This window comes from Arachis ipaensis, chromosome B3 (genome assembly GCF_059453495.1).
Source record: "Arachis ipaensis isolate K30076 ecotype BB chromosome B3, ASM5945349v1, whole genome shotgun sequence".
Lineage (NCBI taxonomy): Eukaryota > Viridiplantae > Streptophyta > Magnoliopsida > Fabales > Fabaceae > Arachis > Arachis ipaensis.
Genome location: NC_142438.1, coordinates 34864973 through 34885761, shown reverse-complemented (window position 1 = coordinate 34885761; position 20789 = coordinate 34864973). Strand labels below are relative to the sequence as shown.

General features: G+C 37.4%; 2 protein-coding genes across 3 annotated transcripts in view; both read right to left on the bottom strand.

Annotated features, from left to right (window-relative positions):
* Positions 1 to 621: 621 nt before the first annotated feature.
* Positions 622 to 2326, bottom strand: LOC148570285 (uncharacterized). The gene is made up of 7 exons (XM_088508103.1): positions 2018 to 2326; positions 1847 to 1933; positions 1646 to 1777; positions 1359 to 1493; positions 1164 to 1267; positions 971 to 1046; positions 622 to 870 (listed from the first exon to the last, which is right to left on the bottom strand). The coding sequence occupies exons 1-7, from the start codon at positions 2324 to 2326 to the stop codon at positions 622 to 624; spliced, it is 1092 nt and encodes a 363-aa protein (XP_088364229.1).
* Positions 2327 to 5866: 3540 nt separating this feature from the next.
* LOC107630180 (uncharacterized) overlaps positions 5867 to 20789 on the bottom strand; it is a 40236-nt gene continuing 25313 nt past the window's right edge. For both annotated transcript variants that reach the window (XR_015907129.1, XR_015907131.1), the window contains 4 exons: positions 7595 to 7665; positions 6760 to 6845; positions 6615 to 6678; positions 5867 to 6504 (listed from right to left, as the gene is read on the bottom strand). The gene's annotated coding sequence lies outside the window, so the exon portion shown is untranslated. The remainder of the gene's footprint in view (positions 6505 to 6614; positions 6679 to 6759; positions 6846 to 7594; positions 7666 to 20789) is intronic.

Here is a 20789-nt window from a genome sequence, read left to right as displayed (position 1 = left end):
TTAATTGCAAGAACCATTTTTTCGAGTGAAACCGAACCATTTTACTATTTTTTTTCCAGTAGACTTAATGCATAATGTGTATATTTGATGGTTATTCTGTAATTTACGTTGTAGTTTAATTAAGTTGTTCAAGATTTCTACATGCTTTACTATATAGTTTTTCGGTATGTAGCTGTTCGTCATAGACATTGTTGTCAGGAATTTTTTAATGAACTAAAGTGGATGTTCATTTCTATAGGTGTTCAGATGTTTATTTCTACTATAAATAAGGATGGTTAGCCATTTAGCATTTGTGTTTTGATTTTGACCTTGTTAGACTGAATGTTCATTATTGTAAGGTATAAGATGTTCAGTTTAGCTATATTGGTGGATGGTTAGTGGTCACCTATTTCAATATGCACAAATATGACAGTTTTACATAAAAACTTGATAAATCCGGAATTCTAACATCTAAAAAGACATGGATAAATTTTACGTAACATAACTAATAAATCATTGTACTGTAGGAAAAAAATATGTCATTGAATCAAGTCTTTCTAATGTGACAATAACAAATCCTTAAGCATGTCAGCAGTAAGTCAACTCAGTATAATTTGGTAGTTCAATTCATTGTAACTAATACTAAGTGAGCAACTTCTTCCTCCCTCTGCGCATTGCCCCCTTCGGTAATCCCTCCACACGTTCAATCAATGTCCGTGTGCTAGGTGCAGTGTATGGTGAACTAACGTCCTTCTTCTTGTTCCGTGGTGCATTACGACGAACAGGTTTAACCTTGTTTTCCAATAACGAGATAAGCTGGCCTACCGATGCATTCTGTGGGCCATAGATAATGTCTAGCATCAACTCCATCCTGTCTGAGCTGAGTGAATCCTGTGGGTAAATTTATCAGTTGGTTTAGTATTAAGAACCGTTACAGTTATATTTTTACAAGATCAATAATGACATTTGCTCAAATGTTTAATTAACAAACCTTATCCCATTCACAAAGTTGACGTTCTTCGGTCCAACTTTCCATCAACTTAATGACACACATGCCACAGTCAAAGCTGCAGGACAATAAAATGCTATTGCAATTAGGTTGAGAAAAACCAAGTTACATGGTACGACACATTTTGAATTGAAATCTAAAAAAGCATCAAATTTGGGTTATAATTTCATCTCACTTGTTCGGTTGCTTTGGAACCCTCGCGTACGAACGAGCTGGGCCGTGCGTAGTCCGAACGAATGCAGAAATAAAAATACTTGCCATATCCTCACATAGTCTCCCCTGAAAATCATGGAACGAACATACGCGAGCAAAATTATATCGACTTGAACTGTGCGGCTGTATTTTGTTTAAAAGAATGATGGTATCTTACAACATATGCATCGAGCTTTATTCGTTTATCATCTTCTGGTCCATAATGCAAACTATCGAGAATAAGTAAGCGCTTCGCAACCACATCAAATGCATATACCCACCAATGGCCCCTCCAACAATAAGGAATTAACCACTGCACCAAGTAGCAAATATGAAGAGATTTTTCATGTGAGAAAAAAAAAACAAAAACTATTGATCTCATTCGACCATTCAAGAACCTTAACATTCTCAAATCATGCGACAACATATTTCCAACAGGTAATTAAATACAAAACAGCAACTCACCCATTTTCTCTTTGCTGCTGCTACTTTGTCAAAGAACCTAGTATCATCACCAAAGCTTGGACTAAGACCATCATAAATTGGTGCCACACCGTCCATAAATCTTTCCAGACTATCATTTTTTATGACTGATTCCTGCAGACCCACACATAGTAAAAATCCCAATAAAAAGCTTTTTCAACATAGTAATAAGAATGTAATTACCAATATGCCTGGACACACGCAATAGAACTCTTGCTTGAACCTAGATGATTCAGTGTCGTTGAAAGTATAGCACATCCATTGAATTACCTACACAGAGTATTAAGCAAGTGTAATTCAAACACCGATATAAGTATAGGGAATTAAAACACATGCTTAAGTTCATATACGTACACAGCTGTTTACCCAACTGCGTAGTTTCAAGGTCCAGAAGTCCTTCCTTTGTAATACCATGTAGTCCCGCCCTTCATAGGAAGCTAAATCTTGATTTTCATCCAACGACGGTTTAATTATCCATGTTCTGATTTGTTCCTCCTTAGTCTCCCCCAACTTTATTTCACTTAGTCTTGGATGAATTGAATGTATTGGGGACGGGGTTAGAGTCTTTTCAAGCTGAGTTAAACCGAGTGAAAAGCTCGGTCTACCTGGACTCGGTGTATGATAGGGTGATTTTATTGGAAACACTGTTTGCAGGGGTTGCATGATTATGGCTTTGGTTTGGTGCCCCTGTTCAACATTATTGAGTACTTGCTCAAATTCAGGACACTGAACGATAGAGATGTCAAATTCGCTGCAAACGAATGGGACAAGAATTTAGCTAAGAGAACATGTCATGCCTAGCTAGACGGCTAATCACATGTCATGGGTGTGAAAATAAAAAAAAAAAGGAAAACATACAGCAAGGTAATCAATAAACCACTAACCGGTCAAAATCATAGTCACTGAGCTGTACAGGTGCTGCTGGCGGTGTGTGTGGAGAATCATTGTTTAGGTCATTTTTTCCTTCTTGATGACTTTCATGATTGCCGTTGAACACTGGATCTTCTTGTCTTGTATCATGTGGCGGAGGGTGCTGTTGGAACAACCGTATCCTTCTAGCAAGCGGCACGTGGTCATCATCATCAGATTCCGAGACTACCAATGGCGAAGCAGTGCTTCTTGAGACACTTTCTCTTGGAATTTCTTTTTTGGTGCCGCGTCTAGATCGGCTCCTACTGAGAATCAACTTTCTCCTCGAACCAGTCTTGGATTGCTGTTATGTAAATTCATGCATATCGTCATTTTAATTAGCATACAAACAAAACCTTACTAAAGTGAACAACCAAATCGTACTAAAGTGTGCACCCAAAAATATAACAAAGTGAACATCCAATTCAAATTATCACATGAGCTATCCTACAGAAAGCAAACCACCTTATCCGTCTCCTTATTTCTTGGCTGAGATGTAGTCTTGCCTTTGGTAGACGGAAGTTGCTCAGTGTCCTTGCAAGGCCTTTTACACCCTCCTTTCTTGTTACCCATTTTACTCGAAGACTGCTTCTTATTTCCTTTCTCTTTCATTGAATTGTTGACTGGGCAACCCGGTGTTCAACATGGGACAACAAATATATGGAAAAATCTAATGTAAACTTTCAGGCGTTTGGAAAACATAACAAACTCACAATCGTTCAAAAAAATTAACCATCTATGGCCACACTATATTTTACATCCAAAACCCAACTACAGTGAACATCCTCAATTACAACCACACTAATCATCACTAAAATATATTTTCACACAATGAATTAACTAGGCAGCCCCATGAAGCAATTCTTTCATACATAAAAAGCCATCCAAATAAATTAATCATAAGTTATCTATCCAGTTCAGATTAGATCCTAATTTGAGCATCCTAAATCCTCCTGTTTAAGTAATAAACTCAACTCAAATAAAACCTTAATAAAAATAAGACACAACTGTATTCAAACAAGCTTTCAACAAAAAAAAACATGTAAATATCATACACGGTCATTGAATTTAGCTCTCCTAATCGTTCTTCTATGAACTTCATATATCAAAACAAGCCATACAGCCACATAATGAAGTTACTTTACAATTTTGTAATCGTAAATTCTATGATAACGATCAATGATCATATCACATAAATAAGGATCCAATTAATTGAGCTCACAAGCTTTAATAAGGAAAGCAAATCACCTTTTCTGCCTTCCTATAGCTTGGATGAGGTGAAGTCTTCCCTTTGGTAGACGGTGATTCGTCAGTGTCGTTGCAGGGCCTTTTACACCTCCCCCCTTGTTAACACCTTTACTCGAACATTGTTTCTTCTGCTTTCTCTTGTTCCTTCCATTTTTGACTATGCAACCCTGTGTGTTCAACATTTGGTCAAAAAAGGATTCTAAAACTTCAATGTGAACTGCCAATTGCATTTTCTGTTCAACTAGATTTTATAAAATGCATTAGTAAAGATTGAACCTGTGAGATGACGTAGTCGGCCTTCTTATCAAGCTCATTAGTGGTCCACTCAACAATCCATGGTTCAAGTACTCGACAAGCATGCAACGGACCATGTTTCAAGCGCTGAAAGTACAAAACCTATAAAGAAATAACTTAAATTTTAGGAATTACACCTACGGTCATACATTGGATTCAAATTAAATTAATTTAATGCATTACCAGCAACACGAACATGCACCCGCCGCATGTTTCCCTGTTCTCATCTTGGAATTTCCTTATCGCATCCCGCAGCCACTTTAATATGTGATAAGGCCAATGAAACCTTCTAGGGTTCGACACATCTAATATCGGAGGGAGGTGCCACGGAGAAATAGTTTGCTGCCTTGTGGGGTTCAGAAACATCTTCAAAATAACCATGATAAAGTATCTTCTAAACCTCATCCTCTATTGCTTAGTCTCCATTGGACAAGCAAATACAAACTCACGCAGTTGGCTTGTTGTTTTCTTCTGAAACTCCGCCTTAATTGCCAGATGCGATGGATTTTTCTTCTGCAATTCTGGGATTGGTTCGCCTGCGAGAAATGGAACAGTTTCCCACAATCAATAAGTGTCATCAACGGAGAAAGTAAACCACTCAGAGAAATTTTTTCATCCTACATAACTAACACTAACCATGAGAAGGTATGCCGAATACATTGCCAATAAGTTTGGCACTAATGCGAATCTCCCCTGCGTCCACCATGAGCGTGTTTGTGTCAACCTCATAAGCCCTGGCTAGTTGGAGCATGATGCTCTGTTTCACATGCCATTGTGGTACGCGGCGGAGGAAACCAAATCCTATGGCCTCAATCTCGTCCAACTTAGCTCGCTCATGATGTCGTTCCAAGTGCGTAAATAAGTTATTGATGTAGCATGGTGAGCACTGGTGGACGAAATTGTGATTCGTACTCTTTGTACTTGTATGAAATTTAATTCAAGATAATAGCTCTTTGGTATGTGTGGTCACAACTCCATTCAACTAACCAGCAAGTGTACTGGGTCATCCAAGTAATAAACCTTACGTGAGTAAGGGTCGATCCCAAAGAGATTGTTGGTATGAAGCAAGCTATGGTCATCTTGTAAATCTCAGTCAGGCGGATTTAACTAATTTAAGGGATTATTGGTTTAAATATGATTAATAAAATAAATAGAAAATAAAGATAAATAAACTAGGATAGAAATACTTATGTAAATCATTGGTGAGAAATTCAGATAAGTGTATGGAGATGCTGTGCTCCTCCTGAATCTCTGCTTTCCTACTTCTTTCATCCAATTTTATCACTCCCTTCTATGGCAAGCTGTATATAGGGCATCACCGTTGTCAATGGCTACGTCCCATCCTCTCAGTGAAAAAGGTCCAAATGCTCTGTCACGGCACGGCTAATCATCTGTCGGTTCTCGATCATGTTGGAATAGAATCCCTTGATTCTTTTGTGTTTGTCATCACGCCCAGCAATCGCGAGTTTGAAGCTTGTCACAGTCATTCAATCGCAGAATCCTACTCGGAATACCACAGACAAGGTTTAGACTTTCCGGATTCTCATGAATGCCGCCATCAATTCTAGCTTATACCACGAAGATTCTGATTAAGGAATCCAAGAGATATGCACCAGGCCTAAGGTAGAACGGAAGTGGTTGTCAATCACGCGCGTTCATAGGTGAGAATGATGATGAGTGTCACGGATCATCACATTCATCAAGTTAAAGAGCAACGAATATCTTAGAATAGGAATAAAGAGAATTGAATAGGAAATAGTAGTAATTGCATTAAAACTTGAGGTACAGCAGAGCTCCACACCCTTAATCTATGGTGTGTAGAAACTCCACCGTTGAAAATACATAAGTGAAAGGTTCAGGCATGGCCGAGAGGCCAGCCCCCATGATCTGAGAACTAAACGTCCAAAGATATCTAATACAATAGTAAACTATCCTATTTATACTAGACTAGCTACTAGGGTTTACAGGAGTAAGTAATTGATGCATAAATCCACTTCCGGGGCCCACTTGGTGTATGTTTGGGCTGAGCTTGATCTATCCACGAGCTGAGGCTTCTTTTGGAGTTGAACGCCAAGTTGTAACGTGTTTTGGGCGTTCAACTCCGGGTCGTGACGTGTTTCTGGCGTTTGACTCCAGACAGCAACATGGAACTGGCGTTGAGCGCCAATTTATGTCGTCAATTCCCGAATAAAGTATGAACTATTATATATTGCTGGAAAGCTCTGGATGTCTACTTTTCAACGCCATTAAGAGCGCGCCATTTGGAGTTCTGTAGCTCCAAAAAATCTATTTCGAGTGCAGGGAGGTCAGATTCCAACAGCATCAGCAGTCCTTTGTTAGCCTTCTTTTCAGAGTTTTGCTCAGGTCCCTCAATTTCAGCTAGAAATTACCTGAAATCACAGAAAAACATACAAACTCATAGTAAAGTCCAGAAATGTGAATTTAACATAAAAACTAATGAAAACATCCCTAAAAGTAGCTTGAACTTACTAAAAACTACCTAAAAACAATGCCAAAAAGTGTATAAATTATCCGCTCATCAAGCACCGGGTCTCTACTAGTTTCTGTTGAGCAAAACCAAAAAGGATTAGAATAACGTTATGGAAAAAAAATATGTTGCTTTAGTGTTATAATTTGTTCGATACCTTTTTACCCATCTGAGTTTCAGTTCAGCCGGTATACAGATTGATTCGTTCGGGCAGCGTGGTAATTTGCTCACGTAATAGTCCCCCTGAAACCTTTCAATGTTAAATCTTACAGAAGCCTCAGGTGACCTCCACTCAAATGACATAAATAAAATCATGATATTACTTACCAATTGATGTAACCTAATTTATTTGAGTTATATGGCACGAGAATATTACACTGATGCATCGAGTCAGATACGAATATATTGGCATCAAGGATTATAGCCTTGTATTAATATCTTCTATGTTATGGAAGATAAACAAATATCAAAGCTAAAAACTTCCCATTAGTAACCATCTATAATTAGGATGGAAAACTAATTCTTGAACACATATATCAGTAAATACACAATATAACTGACCATCCGCACACTTAACTAACAATCAAAATTACTATGGGTCATGTCTATCAACCACACCCACCATCGAATTCCCTATCACAGGTGCTACCCAAATAGCTTTCAAGTATCACTAACAAATGACCAGGAGCACATCCATCAACTAGAAGCATACCAATCATCAAGGAAAAATTCTTTCACACAATGCATCAACTAGATAGCTCCAGATATTGTTTCATTCCTTCACAAGAAGGCATGCCAATAAATGATTCACAAAAAAGCAATTCACTTCAGGCGACTCCCACATGAGCATATAGAATTGGAATTTCTTTTTTCAACAATCCATAATCATACAAAAACCGAAAGACAAAGGACACCGTGATATCAAGTTGTAGAAACCAACATGGATGGTGTGAAAATTAGTATATAAGGAAAACTAAGCAACGGGGACTCACCTAATAGTAGGTTAGCACGCTTGAATTGTTGAAAGCCTGAAGTTGAGATAGTGTGGTTGTTTTACCGCTTCCTGAGGCACACAAAAAAAATTTAATATTGTCTATTTATCCGGCTCTTGTACCCGGAAGCAGGATTTAAATAGATTAAAGAAAAAAAGACAAGCTTGTTTAGCACAAAACAGCATGATACAAAGAGGCATTCATGCATTGATTAAATTGTGGAATGTCATATTATTAAAAATAATTAATTTTTGATTGGATGATCAAATAATTTTTTTTACACTCTAAATGCATCAAAATTATTTTTTTTTATAAAAATTAACAAAAAAAAAAAGAAAGTAAGGGTTGATATCATGGAAGAATTAAGGAGGATTCCAATGAACTAAACTAGTTACTGGTTCTGAAGCTTGCTACAGTGAAGGGTAATGTCTTGCCACTCTTTACGGTCAATTCCTTACAAGAATAGACTTTCATAATTTCATCCATAATTCTCTATCACACACATACTCATTATTATATATATATATATATATATATATATATATATATATATATATATATATATATATATATATATATATATATATATATATATATATATCTTGTTGGTGTTTTTGCACTAAGCCTTATATACATATATCCCTTGTGTGCATTTAGCACCACTAAACAACAAAACCAAAGGAGAAAAAAGAAAATCAAGTATATATACATATCCATTAAGCCTACTTGAACTTAGTGTGACCATTTTTGTGTCTGAGATGGTGACTTTGGGAGAGCTAAATGGTGAAGAGGAGGTTCCACTTCTCCAACATGACCAACTCATAGGTTCACAATACATTTATCTATCTCTCTTATATTGTTTTCTATTATATGCTTCAGTATATGGTTCCTTTTGACTTTAATAATGTTGGCTTTTTAAGTCAATTAAGCACTGCAAATCAATTTTATTAAAACTTCAAAAGTTTGCATAGAGATATTATATACAAAGAGGCATCACAAAGCCACCAACACGTTGCTTTGTCCATATAACAGATATTACTTTGTTAGAGCCTACTAACTGCAATTTTTTAGTTCATATTTAAAAATTAGGGGGTCCAGGCTTGAGAATAACATTATTTTATTGTTATTACAAAGCAATCTCATAAAGAGCACGTAATTATTTTGTTACAGTGTCAAGACAAACATATTTGGTATCAAAAAATGTCCAACCAATGGCAAAATTTCAAGACTAACCATCCAATATCATACTAAAGTAACCATCCATGACTAAATCAACGAAGAGTCAACAATGGTCAGGCAAGAAAACGTCAAACTAGATGCACATGGTCCACATAGATACAGACAAAAAAATGAAAAAAAAAATTTAATTTAAACTGATATGGAATCAAAACGAACAAAGTTTTTCGACACTTTCCCGTGCTAAAGTTAAATCATCATGGATTACAATAACGTAAATTAACTACCTAGCCACAATCTCCGAGATGCTACCATCGCACCCAAAGCTTTCTTACCATGGTTAATCACTCATATAATCAACAATATTTATCTCTAACACAACATGCAACAGCGATAACCGTTCTAAAAAAGGAACAACTACAGATACTTACATTAGTTGGTTAGGATATTTAGCTGATGATGTTACATGTTTTCCCTGTGACGAGCACGCGGCTGGTTTCCTCAGATCGGATGGTCGGCTGATTGGCGATAGCGTTGCCCACGAGAGTAAAAGTGCTCAGGTGCTCCTTTCCGGGGTGAGCATTCCTCTGCCTTTAGCTCTAATCGGAGGCACAGCGCGGATGGCCTCCGGGTCGGTGATGGCGGGATGTTTAGAGGCGGAGCACGGAGTTCCTCGGCGGTCATGGCGTGGTGTAATCGACAGCCTCGGGCTGTCACGGGGTGGTGTTCTCGACGGCCACCGTGGGTGCGGTTCCGTTACCTGTTCGCCTAGTGAGGTTGGCATTTGTGGAGGTGAGGGGTCTGCCTGGTCAAACGGCGCTGAGGAGTCTACCTGGTTCTTTTCAACCATTGCAAGGGTTTGGGATAAGGAGTGAAAGGGCCCCAATCTACTGTATTATGATTTTGGGAAAAAATGTAATTACTTAAAAGTTAGTGGTGTGCTTAACTAAACATCTAGAATAGATTAGGGTTATTAATGGGTTAGTTTATCCTGTTAAACTAAATTGGGCCTTCTAAACGGTCCATTGTAGCCATTGTACACATATTTCATTGTCTCCCTAGCGTTACCCTAAACATATATACAGTTTTCAAATATTTGGGTGGTCATATGCATAAAGATACAAAGGTAGGAGTGTGATTGCAAAGCAAACATTACAAGGTAGGCTCAATGCAAAAGGTCACATGATCTCAAGGCTTTACAAAAACTTCAGGTGCCAAAATAGGGTGCAAATCAAGATAGGCATTCACAAAGCAAAGTGGTAATTAGTGTGGTAAAAGGCTGCAAAGCATGTTGGTATTTAAACAGCGGCATAACGTTCGTTGACAAACCTCGTTCCCGCCTCAGAACTTCAATTTCCCAACTCCACCAATCATTTTACAACCTCATAGCCGATCATGGGCCTAACACCCGCAAGCTCGTTTGCAAGGGACAAAGCACCCACAACTTATCATAACGTTACACACTTACCGCTTCACCTTCCATATACACATATCACGTCTTAAAGAACTAACGCATCGCGTTACTACGTCTACAAGTCGCACGTGATATCAAAAGAATTCTCAAGTCTACTCAGAAGGATATAAGATTTAGAAAGGAGAGTCAAATGTCAAGGATAGTACTCATAGATTTGAGAGAATGTATCCAATTTCAGATAAACAAGGATGCTCAAGCAATGAAGTTTGCTAGACACAATTCAATTGACAACTTCAAAGATAATCCTTGGATCAAAGAAATTCAATAGGATCCATAGGAAGAAAATTCAGTGCATTATTTTAAAACAAGTTCAAGCTGAGTCAAAGAAGCATGAAGTGTCCAGAAAAGAATATCTCAAACCCAAGACAAAGCTCACAGAACTTAAGAGCATGATTAAAAATACTTCAAAATACATTGTTCATAAAAGAATCGAAAACTTGCGGAAAATCACTTCGCAATTTAGAAGAAAAGCTCAATAGCAAACATTCCTCAAGAGGGTAACAAAAGCAATGACGTGGCTTTGTTCTAATACAACTTCATGTTGAAACAGATCATGTAGAATGTTAAAAACAAACTGTACACCGGTTTGGCCAAGAGCTCAAATATTTCCTCAAATATTTTAGAAAGATAGTTAGATGCACAACCTAACCAAAAGTAATTCATAAAACTTGGAGAAAAATCAATTGATTGTTCAAAAGTTCCCAAAGCCCATATTCAAACAATCGTGTATAAAAAATCTTAGCAAGGTCGAAAGAGAAAGTTAAGCTCTATTTGGAAAAGAAAATCCGAGGTAAAAGTTTGCTTGTAAATTGGTAGAGGAAACAAGTGGTGCGTCATACACGAACAGGTTTCCATTAAACAAGGAAACTTTTCAAACCCTCATTTAAAATGGCGCATGTTAACTTCAAAACAATTTTGTCAAAAATTGAACAATGGTTTCAATTATAACCAAACAACTGAAAAATAAGTTCGACTTGGAACTTCTTCATAGAGAATTCAATCTGCTTTATAAAATTCAAAATAAGACCCCAAAAGTATACTTGAAATCACCATCTCACAATAATATTCAAGAAGATTATAATGTACTTGAAAAGGAGTCAAGTCATACAAGAAAGGATCTTAAAATCAAAGTAGTTCAAACAAGATCCAATAGGTAGGAGACATCAAACAAGCTTTCAATTGATCCAAAAGAATTACAAAAGTCATAGGAAAAGACAACTTAATCATTAGTAATTTCTCAAGAATAAATCTTTAACTAAAAACTCTTATAGAGATAATGGGAGAATAAACGATGCACTATTTTGAAACGAATCAAACTGACTCATATAAGAATGAGATCCACAAGAGAGGAAAAACCAAGATCAATGGTAATGTTCATAAGATGTAAGAGATTAGTTAAAAACAAAGTCAAGTATGACATTCATAGAGGTGGAAGGTTTAATAGAGAATTTAGTCCGTTCATAGGAAGAAACTATTAGTCCAACATTTTCAAAAGAATAACAATGGCATAAACCATATAGCATGCTAAATCAAACTCAATTCAAAATAAGTTAAGTAAAGCTTATCAAACGAAACTCAACCGGAATAAAAGTGAAAAATCCTTTCTTTCCAAAATTTTGAATAATATCTAAATACATAATCAAATGAAAATGTGCATTGGAACTATAGTAAAATTACTAGAAAGTCAAATTGTATTTAAAGTAAATGCAGTTCCATAAACCAGTAAAAACACAGGCAAGGTATTAAAAATAAATAGTTGTTAAACTGTATAAGAAATCTTCAAAGTTCATATATAGATAAGTATGTATCTAATCAACAGCAATTTTTATCAAATCTCAAAATTGGTTGTGATCACTGTCAAATAAGAGAAAAACTGAATCAACAAGTTCTCTAAGAATGGACTCAAAATCTGGAGTTAAAATGCACAGCGCGTTAGGTCAAGTTCAAAGCCATATCAAAGAATACATGAGTCAAGAAGAACTCAAACAGGGGAAGATAGATGCAACAAGGATTTTAAACAAGCATATGCACTTAAGATCAAACAAGAATGCATACGAATAGAGAAATAGAGTGGAAACATCAAATTACTTTTCAAGAGGAGTAGCAAACAAGAACTTCAAGTTAGGATATGAAAGAACATGTCGAAGTGAATAGAATTCAAGACACACAACTGAATAGCCTCAAGAAATAGTTTCCAATGTTCCTAAAACCCGCGATTCGCTTTTCTTAAAACTCGTATATCGCCTATGATAACCCATTAGTGCTTTCATATACATAATTCACTAGCAGTAAGCCGGCCAAACTTAATACCAGGAATTATGCAATGCAAGACTAACAGCGTTAATCAATAGACCGTCATGTGCATAAAGCTCTAATTCTCGTTATTCGACAAGACCTAATACATGACGAGCGCTCAGAGTATGCATTTGAAGCAAAGTTAGTCCATTCCTCAGGCTCTACAGGAAGGACTGCTCTGATACCATAATGTAACATCCTAACTACCAAAGATCACGCTTCCGGCTGCGCAACTCTGATAGCTCGGACATTACGACAACACTTATACTACTTAATACTAAAATACGAGCCTGTTTAAAACTTTAAACTTCAATGCCGCTCTCAAAAATACTTTTGGCTACACAACGTACATCCATACATACCATACAACTTAAAGAGACTCATAAAGAGTACATCCATATATATATACATACATATATATAAATAATATTACAAACAGTATCCAATACAAATCCTATCCCTCTTACAGAATATATCGAAATAAAGGCGAGGGTACAAAAATAATAATCTAAAGTAATACAAAGCATCTCAATAACAAATAAATAAACTCTTCGTGACTTCTGCGCCCATATCCTAAAAGGGAAAAAATTAGGGGGTGAGAACATCATCCTCGAAAGGGTTCTCAGTAGAGGGTTTTTGGGAATTACTGTAATAGGATACGTGAAGATAACCACACCAGTGATTAATAACAGTCTTATACCTCTTTTTCAAAAACAACGGTTTACAATAAAAGTAAGGTCAGAAATCTCTTCTAAAAGAGGAACCATACAATTCTCAAAAACTCAAAAGCCTTTTAAAAGGTTTATCATACTGAGCCAAAATAGCCTTTTATATTTTTCCAAACCAAAAACACCAAACCGAAACTAATCATCGGTCCATCTCAATTCAACCACGGCCCTAGGCCCAAACAATCCAATCCAACAACCAATCACCACAAACCAACAGAGTCCCAGATGCAAACATAGATAGGAAGTTTAAGTACAAACAAACAGTTATTGTAAGTAGGACAATTAGCAATTAATCACATAGGCAAACCAAGTATAATATGCACACCCAAACAATGTCACATAGATGCATATGATGCATGTCTGTCCCTAGTGGCTGATGATATCATTTGTCGGTTATAGAGCCAACCCGACAAGTCCTGGTAGCTAACCATTGGACTATCCCTCTGTCATGTCTCCCCAACTCAAGTTATACTCAATATAAACTTGATCATAATCATGATCCATATCCATCACCCTCACTGGTGAATATTTATGGGGGTGAGATCATCCGGGGCTTTCACAGTGCCCGGCCACCCTGACAACATAGGGTCAAAAGAGCTTCGAGACTCAACCTGAAGCACGTGGTGGCTAGCCACTGCTCTCTCCCAGGAAAATTCTTATCTCCGATAGTGGAAGTGCAATATCACAAATTATCAATATCTCAGCATATATGCCTTCGTTCTCAGCCATGGATCAACATCCATCTCAGCCATCCGGCTCACGGTTCAATCCAAAACCAGCCAATATTCATAATCATACACAGCCATTCCGGCTCATGGTTCAATCCAGAACCAGCCAATATTCTTAATCATACACAGCCATTCCGGCTCACAACAAAACAGCACTTCCACATTCAACATCATCAATTCATAAAATTGGCATTTGAGCCATAAATCACTTTTCTCAAATCATTTCACTTTGAAATCAAGTTTTAACTCTTTTCAGCCTTGGCTTTAAAGATCTCAATTCTCAAATCATCTTAGGCTCATAAACCACTTTTACTCAAGGTAAATTCCCCTTTGAAAACAATGCCACTCTCGGCATCCTCTTTCCAAAACTTCCATAACCATGGCAAGTTAAAGATTTATTTTGAAATATTCAAAATCATCCATACAACAATGGAATTTTATAACAAAAGTTTCTCGGCAGAGTCTCAAGTCTTTAGGGGAGAATAGCATAACTCACTTCGCCAAATTCATTTAAAATCATTAAAACCTTGGCTTCCCGATTTGAGTAATAAAATAGGATCTAAGCCAAACCGAGTCACGTAATCATTTACTTCTTTCAAAGCCATTTTCTTTACTAAGGAAAAACCAGCTTCAACCCCCATGATAAATTCTAAAGCGTTTCAACTGCTTAAAATTGGTTTAGTCTTGCAAAAATTCAGAATTCGAAGAGTACTTAAAACCTTTCTCAAAACATTTCAAAATGAAACTTGTCAATAGACATTTAGGTTCTTTCAAATTCATTGAAACTCTTCTAATTGAAACCCTCAAGTCAAATTCAAAGGCAATACCCTTGTCACATTTAAAACAACTTTAAAACATAATTTTCATCTAAATAACTTTCTCCTGAAAGAGATATAATGCCTTTCTTAAAAAGCAAGACTAAATCACAATTTCCTCTTTAATAACTCATTTCAAAAGCATGAATCATCCTTTTCTTGATAATTCAAATAGAATAGTAGAAGTCTTTAACTCATCATTTTTCCAGATAATATTTCAATAAAGACTCGGATTTTATAGAAATTTTGGCAGCACCTCCCCTAAAACTTGGACTTTGCCACCCAGTTCGGGTCCTAACTAAACCGTTCCTCAATCCCTTTCAACAGTCCAGAATCCAAAAATCAATTCAAAATCACGCTAAATCCAACGGTCGCCTCAGTGGCATATCTCAAGGAAACCATTTCAAAATCAATTCAATATCAACCGATTTAACTCATTTCCAAAGCTTTAATGAAACGGCTCAGTAACAAATCATTTGTCCAAAACCAAGTCAATTAAAGTAAACCAGGCTGAATTCAAAAGTGCATTCGACTTTTTAAATCATCAAAATAATTAACTCAAATCAAATCAATCCTCAACGGATTAAACTCAGATTTCAAATCTTTAAAGAATCAACTTCAAACATTACATTTCACAAAGCCGCACAATAATTCAGCCAAACAAACATCCATAATCATTTGAGACAATCAAATAATACATAAGGCAGATACAATCACCAAATACACAATATCTCACATCAGTATCCATATGTAATAATTCCAATACATAAAACATAGTTTTTGGAAAGCACCCATACCTCAAAACGTAAATCCATAACCCCAACGCCTCATAAGTTCTTTCTTCCTCAACTCGAAATCACCGGCAACCAAAACCTCGGCTCCAAGTCACTTTCGCAACAGCCTCAACAACTCGAAACGAAGAAAGGGCGGCTGAACCAAAACAGCGACGGCCTCTGAACCAATTCGACGACAGCCCGGCAGCCACCTCAAGTGGCAGCCGCAACCGAACTCCGGCAATGGTGCCGGCAAAGTTTTCCGACGATGGCAGCGGGGTTTTCCGGTGGCAGAGGCAATTTTGCCCCCTTTTCACCCACAATCAGCCACGTCGGAGGTAAGAGCAGGTAGCGACAGCGGCGGTTCAGCAGGGATGAGTCCCCCGGCTCGTGCAGCGACGCCGTTGGAGGACACAGACGCAGCGGCGGCCTTCCCTGGACGACAGTGGCAGCGCGACAGACCGGAGCAACACGGCGGCAGCGAGCTTCGATCACGGCAAAGGGGCGGCACCATTCCTCCTCGCTCGTTCCTGGCAGTAGCTCATGGATGGACCAAACGACGGCGGCACAAGGACAGTGGCGCGGCGGCGAGGCGTGGGTCGATCTCTCCTGGTTTCATGAGCTCTCTCTCCTCGCTCAGATCTCCCACTCCCTCCGCTAGCAACGGTGGCGACGGTGGCAGTGGCACCCAACGCGCCACCTCCCTCTTCTTTCCCCTCTCCTTCCTCCCTCGGTCCCCCTTCCTTCTTCCCCTTTCTGTTTCATTCCTTTCATTCAAAAAGAAAAAGAAATTGCACACGCTACTGTTGCTGGTGAGGGAAACATTGTGGGTGCTATGGCTGGGTCTTGGGAGGGAAAACGGGTCGGGTTTGGGTTTTCAGGGTTAGGGTTTCATTTTCAAAAATTAGGGTTAAGGGTACTTTGGTAATTTCACTCAAAAATAGGGATAATATAGTAATTGAAACCCAAATTAAATCAAACACTAATCATATATAGAAAAATACTATTTACTCATCAACTTTACAAATTATTTTCAATAAAATGCCCAAATCTAAAAATTAGAAATAATATAATTAATTTCTCTATTTTCCAAAATAACAACATTAATATTTAAAATATTACTTTTCTAATACAAAGCATGTAAAATCCCTATTATTTCATAACTGTCAATTTTATAATTTAAATATAGAAAATAATCCAATAATTGTAAAATTGGATAATAATTACAATTCATCTCAAATTCAATAAATCAAAACTTGCCTTAATTATCTTTAATAAAATAATTTCTGAAATTAAAGTTACAGAAACACTGAATTTGAAATTAGCTAATGATAGCCCTCTTTCAAAGGTCTTGGGTCTTACAAACCACCTTCTTCTGTTTCTCCTGTTGTGTACACTTTGGAGAAGCTTGTATCTGCTTTTCATTCTTCAAACTACTCTATGGTAATAACATTGCATGTTACTCTATTCAAGTTGCTGTTTGTTTATCACCATTATGACTGTATTTAATTTTTTTTCTAATTTTTATTTTTTTGAATAAATTTTTTATTCAACTTTTGACTTCAAGATTTGCCTCCCAGGCATTCCCATCTTGTTTTGATCATGTTAATGTCATCCAACCTGATGGACTAAATGTTGTAATGAAATTATGGTGGAGAAGCTCAACATCCTTTGAGGCTTTTCTTACAAAAGGTTGGCATAGATTTTCCTTGAAACATGGACTTAAGGCTGGAAGTCTTCTTCGTTTTACTATTTCTTCTGATGATGAGACCACCATGTCGATTTCAATTATTAGTATTTAATTTTGTTGCCAATATCATAGTTTAGTTGTTGCCATCTGAGTTTATGTTATGATTTTCTCCTAATTGTAATGTTTCATTATGTCAACTATGACTATATTGTAATTTCATCTTCATTATATTAATGCCAAATTTCCTTTTGGCTTACTTTAATTTTATGACAGCATCCTTTACGCTCATTATATATTTGTATCATACCTCAAGATTGATTTTATTAATCCTTATTTCATATGAAGTATATGAATACTCAATTTTGCTCTATTTCTTTAATTTCCCATTCCAATTCGAATAATATTATTATTCTACTTAAGCTAATGTAATCAATCCTATTCAAGCCCATGTATTTTTCATATCAGTAGTTGTTTTAATTCTTTGAAAATCACACAATTTGTATCAGAAAAGATGTTAAATTTCTTTGTTACATCTAATTTTTTTTATTGGTTCATTTCATATAATTCAGACATTTAACAATTTTCTTTCTTACTTGATCACACTTTCTAGACAATGAATCCCATATGAAATATGATTTTCAGAAAAGTCTTATCTTAGCTAATATTTAGCCTTATTATGTAATCAGTATATTGGTCTTTCAAATAAAATGCTTAATTAATTACTGATCATGTATCATACTTCAACGTTCTTTTTATTCTGTCCAGATATTCATCCAAAGTATAATTTTATTTTAAATATTTCAAGTACACTTGAACAACAAATTGGTGCTCGAGAAGTATCCGGAACTTTGTGTTTGAGCCGATTAGAAATCTCAAATGACTTTAAGTCCGAACTCCTAAAGGCTCATCAAAATGATGAAGCGTTATGGAAGGTGTTACTGGCTATTGAGCAAGGAAAACAGTGGAGAGTGTTGGAAGGAAAAGATGGGTTATGGAGATTCAAGAGTAGGATCATTGTGCCGGATGTTGGCACTTTGAGGCAGGATATCTTAAAAGAGGCACACAAAAGCGGATTCTCCATTCACCCGGGAAGCACTAAGATGTACCATGATTTAAAGGCGATGTTTTGGTGGCCAGGTATGAAAAATGATGTGGCGAAATATGTTTCAAAGTGCTTAACTTGTCAAAAGGTAAAGATTGAACATCAAATACCTTCTGGTATGTTGCAACCTTTAGAGATTCCACAATGGAAGTGGGAAAGTATTGCAATGAACTTTGTGTCAGGATTGCCAAGGACTAGGGCTGGTTTTGATGCTATCTGGGTGATTGTGGACCGACTGACGAAGTCAGCTCACTTTTTACCCATTCGGATGACTTACACCCTTGAGGAGCTAGCATGGTTATACATAAAGGAGATTGTGAGACTTCATGGTGTACCTACTACTATAATCTCTGATAGAGATCCTCGTTTCACTTCAAGGTTTTGGGGTACATTTCAGAAAGCTTTTGGAACCCGATTAAGCTTGAGCACGGCTTACCATCCTCAAACAGATGGTCAATCCGAGAGGACGATCCAAACACTAGAGGATATGTTGAGAGCTTGTGTTTTGGACCAACCGGCGAGTTAGGATCAGTATATGCCATTAGTGGAGTTTGCATACAATAATAGTTATCATGCGAGCATTGGAATGGCTCCGTATGAGGCCTTGTATGGGAGGAAGTGTCAATCTCCGCTATGTTGGTATGAAGCTGGAGAGAAAAGTTTGTTGGGGCCGGAAATGATAGATGAGACCACTAAACAAGTCAAGAAAATCCGAGATAGGGTGCTTGCGGCGCAGAGTCGTCAAAAGAGTTATGCCGATCAGAGGCGAAAGCCTTTAGAATTTGAGGAAGGAGACCATGTTTTTCTTAAGGTTACTCCGACTACGGGAGTAGGTAGGGCGATTAAAGCAAAGAAGTTGAATCCTCGATACATTGGTCCATTTCAAATCCTGGAGAGGGTTGGACCGGTGGCGTATCAGATGGCTCTACCACCTCATCTTTTGAACATGCAAGACGTGTTTCACGTGTCGCAGCTTCGGAAGTACACTCGTGATGCTAGCCATGTGTTAGAACCTGAATCGGTTCAGTTAAGAGAAGATTTGACGCTTCCAGTGGCTCCGGTCAGAATTGAAGATACTAGTATCAAACGATTGCGTAGAAAAGAGGTTTCATTAGTCAAAGTGGCTTGGAGTCGAGGCGGTGTTGAAGAACACACTTGGGAACTTGAGTCGGAGGTGCGAACGGATTATCCGCACTTATTCTCAGGTAATTGCATTTGAATTTTGTGGGCAAAATTCCTAATTAGGTGGGTAGAATGTAAAACCCGGTTAATTAACGGCTAATTAACCCATAAATGAGAATTTATTCTAGAAAGCCCAAAATGTGATTCTTATGGCTAAATGTGATAGAAGAGATTGAGATGAGAATTTCGGTACCAATTTTATAGAAATCGGACCAAGATTGGACCGAACGGGCCAAATCGGGCCAACTGGACCCAAAGTGGGCCCTTGGCCCAACACAACTAAACCAAAACCCTAGTTTTCAGCACTCTCTTTCCTCACTTATCACTCAAACACGCTGAAATTGGAGGCACAAGAGGGAAGAACACTCTCTCAAGTTCTCTCCCTTGGTTGATCTTCAAACCACCATAACTTTTGATCTAGAGCTCCGATTGCCACACCGTTTGCGGCCACGCGTTCACTGCAAAGAGCTCTACAAAACCTATACAATCAATCTTGAGATAAGCCACGTTTTGCTCTTCGAATTTCTAACCTTGATTTCGAGTTTCATGAGCAAAAATGTTGAGTTTTTGGGCTCTTTGATGTTATAGGACCCAACTCTCTTGAAGAAGAAGGTTAATCTTGCCTCCTTGGACCTTGGGTGTGGTAAGATTCTCAACCCTAGTATAATTTGTGGTTCTATGATGTTTGGGTATTGAGATGTTGTGTATGGGTATGATGATTGTGGCTTAGGTTGTGTATATGTGAATATTGGAGCTTGATTGGTGATATTGAAAAGCTTGAAAAGGGTTTGGTGATGAAAAATCTGTTCTTGGAGGTGTTGAGGCCTTGAGAGCTTGAGGAAAAAGTGGTTTGGAAGTGCTCCGGTTGAGCTTGGGAAATCAGCTAAGGTATGGTTTCGGTTTCTCGTATCTAATATGTAATGTGGTAGGAAATACTTAGGCTAGAGGCCCTAAGATAGGCATTGAATTGTTGATGTTGTTGAATGATTGATATATATGATGTGGTCATATATGTGATGATGATTATTGATGCCTTGATGGTATGATGTATGAGAGATATGCATGTTGTGATATATGCTTGATGATTGGTTATGGTTGAATTGTGGGTGAAACCATGTTGATGGTAAGTATGGTATTGATTATGTACAATGATGATGTATTGGAATTGTTGTTGTTGAAAATTGGCATGAGTAAGAGTATATGACATGTCAATGTGTTTGAGTTTGAGCCAC